Source organism: Polypterus senegalus, chromosome 9, assembly GCF_016835505.1.
Source record: "Polypterus senegalus isolate Bchr_013 chromosome 9, ASM1683550v1, whole genome shotgun sequence".
NCBI classification, from domain to species: Eukaryota; Metazoa; Chordata; class Cladistia; order Polypteriformes; family Polypteridae; genus Polypterus; species Polypterus senegalus.
The window spans coordinates 24,005,156-24,011,656 of record NC_053162.1 but is presented as its reverse complement, the minus strand read 5'-3'; the positions used below and the strand labels follow the sequence as shown (position 1 = coordinate 24,011,656).

At 38.9% G+C, this 6,501-nt stretch overlaps 1 protein-coding gene across 1 annotated transcript; it reads right to left on the bottom strand.

The window, feature by feature from the left end:
- Positions 1 to 400: 400 nt before the first annotated feature.
- Positions 401 to 1,335, bottom strand: cmlc1 (cardiac myosin light chain-1). The gene has a single exon (XM_039762745.1). The coding sequence runs from the start codon at positions 1,240 to 1,242 to the stop codon at positions 643 to 645; it is 600 nt and encodes a 199-aa protein (XP_039618679.1). The 5' UTR covers positions 1,243 to 1,335; the 3' UTR covers positions 401 to 642.
- Between the last annotated feature and the right edge of the window lie 5,166 nt (positions 1,336 to 6,501).

Sequence of the window (6,501 nt, the reverse complement as noted above, 5' to 3'; positions counted from 1 at the left end):
AATGTATTTTATTTAAATAGCACCTTTCACAACTATATTAATATATTTCTTTTCTGATGTGCATGTTGTATGAATGCTACTAGCTAACAGAATAGGAACACTTCCTTCACTCACTATTACAATATATTTCTTAATACTTTATTAATTTTAGTTTTATTCTTCTAATTGAACTGAATGTATCTTTTTAAAATTTTTCTTCTAAGACCAGTGGACTCACTCAAGTGCTGACACCTGCTCTGCTCAATTTAAGAATTCTGCTTATTGAAAGGTGGGTCAGTCGGTCATCTTATAAAAAGCGAAGCATTAAACTTTAGGTCTACTTAATTTTCCCTTTGGACATATTTATACGTTTTACTAGAAAGCAGTAAATTAAAACTTAAACATAAAAAGCAGACAGGTATTTGCACTCACAGTGTTATTTTTTATTACTGTATAAATGTTTCTGTTTCACAGGTTCACATCAGAGAAGCCGAGTTTTCTAACACTGTGACTTTTACAAGGATAAATCATTCTTACTTTTCAGGCAAAAATTGCTAAGCACTGTCAGCATGTCATTGAGATGAAAATGAGTTATATTTTTCTTTGATCGTCTTTGCATTCTCTGTGTGGGGGGATGCCAACAAGTCCTTTGTAATCATCGCTTTAGCCAGACAAGATGTGCTTGATGAAAGATGTGTAATTGATGCAGCCATTGGCATCCTCCTGGCCAGCCATAAGCCGATCCACTTCATCTTCTGTCATTCTCTCCCCAAGTGTTGCAAGCACATGGCGAAGCTCAGCCCCCATTATGGTTCCATTTCCTTCCTTGTCAAAGACACGGAGACCTTCCACAAAGTCCTCAAAGTTTCCTTGATCTTTAGACCTGGAGATATGCTGCAGCATGGGAAGGAAGGTTTCAAAATCCAGAAGTTTGTTGTTCATCTCTTCTGGTCGTGGTTTGCCAAGGACCTTGAGGACATCGGCATTGGTTGGGTTCTGCCCCAGAGCACGCATGACATCCCCACACTGTGCATACGTGATCTTCATCTGTCCAGTCGGAGTCCTGTCAAAGAGTGTGAACGCCTCTTTAAATTCCTCGATCTGGTCAGCGGTGTATTCAATCGTGACGCTCTTGGGATCAAAGTCAGGCTCCTTGGGCACCTCAGGCTCAGGCTCGGGCATAACCATTGGCTTGGCTACATCCTTTTTCGGTTCAGGCTTTTTTGGTTCCACCTTCTTAGGTTCTACCTTCTTTGGGGCCATGTTGATTTGTTTTCTTGGTTTCTTTCTTCAGTTAGGTAGCCCACAGAAGAATGGAAATGAGCAGAGCTGCCAGCTGTAAGACCCCGGCTTCTCTCTGCCCCTTTTATATTCTCTCACTGGAGTGTCACAATGGAACACTCAGAGGTGTGAGCCACAGCTGAAATGGCAGCACTACTTACTTACTATAAAAGGAAGAAACTTTAAATAGCGATAGCATCAGCCTACAATTGTCTATTGTTATCAGCTTCCATTGCCTAGTTGACAACCTCCCAAACTATTCAGGGCCCCCATGATAAGTGAAACACAAAGCACTGCACAGAGCACTACAAATGTTAACAGAATGCAGATTGATTGTGTAAGTGGCATGTCACAGCTACACTTCTAAAAATATAAATTAAGAATTAGTTGGTTTCAGCCCAGCTGCATTTGGTGGTTGACAGTTATAACAAAGGAAGGCTAACACAGTCATAAGTAACATAAAGTTAGAACCACCTAGCACTTAGAAAGTTGAATTGCACTTTTTAATTAGTGTATGTTTTCCAATCTTGAAAGACAGCCTGCAGTGCATTGTAAACTTGCTTTAAATGAAAATGTGTTTTAATTTTTTGCAAGTTATATAATTACTGTTTTACATAGTTTTAAATCCTACACTGCAAATAGCATACATTTTCTGTAGCCTCTTAGCTAGTAGTTTTAAATGCAAGGATTGATTAGATGATGGGAGAGACATGTAATGCTGTCCTAAATTCCAAATTGACCCTAAATCCCCAAACATGATGAAGAATGAAGACACCTTCAGCCTTGAACTGGTAAACAGTTGACAAAATGTCTGGATAGACATATGGTAATAATAAAGTTCAGAAAAGGTGAGCATGTATTTTTAAATTAGGAGCATTAGAAATCCATCCATTCTCTAGCAAGCCTATTTAACCAGAATCTATCCTTGCAGGAGTGGGGGCACAGCAGAGGGTGCCAGTTTATTGCTGGCCACCCACCCACAGACACTCTAACAAATCGAAAGATGTCAGTTAACCTAACCACAAACAACTTTGGGATGGAAAAATCAAGTGCAAAGGGAGAGCACAGAAAAAGGGCACCACTGCCTGTGGACCATTCAGGTTATGAACTGACATCCCTAGAGCTACACTTTATTCCAAAGGTAAGTGGACACACCTCTAAATTATTGAGCTCAGGTCTCTCATTGTTATTAGAAGCGCAACAAACTCAAGCACATGACCATGCAATATCCAATGACAAATGGTGGCAGTAGAATCAGTGATACTGAACAGCTTAGTGAATTTAAATGTGGCATTGTTATAAGATGCCACCTTTGGCTCTAGTCCGTACAAGAAGTTTCTGCTCTGCTAGATCCACCCTGGTCAACTGTAAGTGCTATTATTATGAAGTGGAAGCAGACCATGCAAACTCACAGAGCAGGGCCACCAGATGCTGAAGTGTACATTGTGTGTTGCATCACTCACATCAGAGTTCCAAACTGCCTCTGGAAGCAACATCAGCACCAGAACTGTGTGTCGGGAGGCTCATGAAATGGGTTGAAATGGGACATGGACGAGCAGCTGCACACAAGCCTAAGATCACAGTGTGCAATGCCATGCCTTGGCTGGATTGTTGTAAAGCCCACTACCACAGGACATTGGAAATGTTCTCTGGAGTGATGACCTATCTTACCGTCTGATGGATGAATGTGGGTTTGGCCAAGAGAACACTATCTTCTGGACTCCATAGTGCCTACTGTAAAGTTTGAAGGTAATGGCCTGAGACTGTTTTTCACAGTACCATTTGATTCAGTGAAGGTTATTGTTAATACTACAGCATGCAAGGACATTTTAGGCAATTGTGTGCTTCCAGGTTTGGGACAACAGTTTGAGGAAGGTCCATTTTTGTTCATGCATGACTTGATAATTGTAATTAACTAAAACCCACATGATTGCACGTATTAACATGTGTGCTGTTTGTTAAGTCACTGGGCCATGCTTAAAAACCATTAAAAGTAATAATTTATTATTTTAATAATGCCCCTCCCCCCGGACTTGTCTTATCACATGTCTGAGTGCCATTTTCATGTTTTCCCTGCTCGTGTCTATGATCCCAAAACTTAAGTTAAGTGGGTTCAGTCAGAGGATGTTGTGTTTTCAGAACTCAATGTCTTTGATATATGAATGTATATGAATGTATTTGATATGAACTTTTTAAAATAGGATTAATGTACAATATATGCACAATTATTACAGAACGTTTCAGTGTTTATTCTGTTTAATATTATTGCAATTACCGTTTTGAAAAGAATTTGTTCTTTTACTTTTAGTTTGCTGGTACTACATGCTGTAGTAAGCTTTTCCTGTTTTTCATTTATAGTTGTATAGTTTAGTTCAGTGCTTCCCAGACTCGGTCCCTGTGGCTGCAGGTTTTTGTTTCAACCAGGTTCGGTTTTTATTTGGACTCCTGGGCTAATTAAGTGAACTGTTATTTCCCAAGCTCTGTGTTTTAGGACCCCTGCGTGGAGTTTGCATGTTCTCCCCTTGTCTGCTGGCTATTCCGGTTTCCTCCCACAGTCCAAAGACATGCAGGTTAGTTGCATTGGCGATTCTAAATTGTACCTAGTGTGTGCTTGGTGTGTGTGTGTGTGTGCGTGTGTGTGTGTGCACAACCCACCCTGTGGTGGGCTGGTGTCCTGCCCCAAGTTTGTTTTCTGCCTTGCGCCCTGTGTTGGCTGGGATTGGCTCCAGCAGACCTCCGTGACCCTGTAGTTAGGATATAGCAGTTTGGATAATGGATGGATGGCTGGAGGTGTTTTGGGAACAATATGCAAATTAAAAAATTAAGTTTGGTTAAAAAACAAAATATTAAAATGTACCAGTAAGCAGTTATATGGGAATATAATTTTTAACAATATTTTCATCTTGATTTCCATTCTACTTTTCTAATTGCTTAATTAATCCATTATTTACTCATTAGTGGGTCTGATGCTAAAGTACTTGCAGTCTTTGATTATTCAGTGTTGTTTGCCAACGTGTAGCTCTAATTAATTGTCATTCATAAGATACAACGAAGAGGGAAAACTGCACAGTTAAAGGGCAAAATATAACAAAATCAACAAAAGAGAGCCGTTTAAATCTGTAGCAAAAGCAGAAATATTTATACATGTCTTATAAATGTAAAATTCATGCTGCTGTGCTTTTCCGAATGTAGAATAAGAGGAGAACAATACCAGCTAATTAAATGAGATCAGTGATATCAGGTGTTGTCACTGATTATGAATCTGGCTGGAATAAAAACCTGCAATCACAGTGGGTCCCCAGGACTGAGTTTGGGAAGCAATGGTTTAGTTCATAAGTAAGCCAATGCATTAGCATTTATCTTGTGAGTGTGTTTTTTCGATAGATAGATAGATAGATAGATAGATAGATAGATAGATAGATAGATAGATAGATAGGGCACTATATGATAGATAGATAGATAGATAGATAGATAGATAGATAGATAGATAGATAGATAGATAGATAGATAGATAGATAGGCACTATATAACAGATAGATAGATAGGCACTATATAACAGATAGATAGATAGATAGATAGATAGATAGATAGATAGATAGATAGATAGATAGATAGATAGATCTTTTCCTCTCCCTCTCCCCAGGGGGAAGTTTGGCTTTTTGCAGATGCTCTTTAAAAAATAAATGCATAAACAGGTAGATATGCAAACAAATAAATATACACACACAATTTAGTCTAAACAAATGTAATAAGCCCTTCCTGTTTTTCATTTCTACACACACCTGAACAGACACCAGAATGAGCAGTGCAATGGATGGTAATCAGACACACACCCAACAGCCCTCACACAGGAGTACTTTGGAAACACCCCTCAACTTGACTCCATGTCTTTTCATAAATGTCAGGAGGAAATCAGAATGCAGGAGTCAATGTAGAATGAACATCGAGTTCCACGTAGAAGGCATTTACTGTCTGATAATGCCGAGTTATAATCCTCTCAGATAACTTTCTTCACAGTTGGCAGCCCAGCTGGAACCTGAACTTGGATCTGACTTTGGTGTCATGGCAGTGCTATTGTGCTGCCTGTTACGGAATTTAACTCTTAAAATATATTCTCTTAAAATATATCTCTGTATAACTAGCAATCCTAAATGGCACCATTCAATTTTAATTTTATTTATTTCTGGTTCACACTGAACAATGCAATTAATAGCCTGTTAATAAGAATCTTTTTTTTTTAATTGTCCCCAAGTATGGTGTGGTACGAAGTAGAAATAAAAATAATAGCCACACATTAATGATGAAAAAGGATAGCAAAGGGGTCTTATACCTCCAGAGACCAGGGTTCAAACCCTGGTCTGGTACACTTAAACAGCAACAGTGGTCAGTGTTTGAGTGGAGTTTGCATGCTCTCTCAATATCTGAAGCAGGGCTTACTCATTCATTAACAATATGCCAGGTTAAATCACCAGTCTAATGTGGACATTTTTGTGATGAGGGAAAGTAGGACTATTCGTTAGGTTATATGCTCAGTATGAGTGTGCACTGTGACAGAATGGCACTAGCACCATACGATCTTAAAACTATTAGTAATTTATATGAAATTTGAATTCTTTCATATGAAGCCTGAAAACCATCAGGTCATTTGTGTTAGGTAGAATGCAAAGTAGGGGCTTGGCAGACTCTTGGCTTTGGGACCCCTGCAGATTTTGTTTTTTTTCCCCTGGGGCATCTGGAGCTTTTTTTTTTTTGTTCTGTCCACCTGGTTATCTGACCTTAACTTTATAATTTATTACTTAGTATTGCTTAGTCTTATTATTGTTTCATATAAACTTTTCTTTCTTCATCTTGTCACTTTGAACTACACCGTTTGTGTGAAAATGTATTATATAAATAAATGTTGTTGTTGTTCTCCCCATCTGTATATTATTTTTCCTCACTATATTCCTGTGTCCCCCCACATTAGCAAAGCAATGGCTGTTAGCTTAAACAGAGAACATACACTCATTTAACAAATTCTCAGAACCACTATACTTATACTGGGTAGGGCCTCATGTTGGTGCCAAAACAGCCTCATTTCTTCATGGCATGGATTCCACAAGATGTCGATTCCTTTGATATTCTGGTCCATGTTAACATGATAGCATCACATAACTTGTGCAGATTTGTCAGCTGCATGTTCATTCTGCACCTCTCAAAGGTGTTCTACTGGACTCAGATCTGGTGAAGAGCACTGAACTC

What these genes read in the sequence shown, in the direction of transcription:
- cmlc1 (XM_039762745.1), bottom strand. Translation starts at nt 1,242, where the DNA reads ATGGCCCCAAAGAAGGTAGAACCTAAGAAGGTGGAACCAAAAAAGCCT.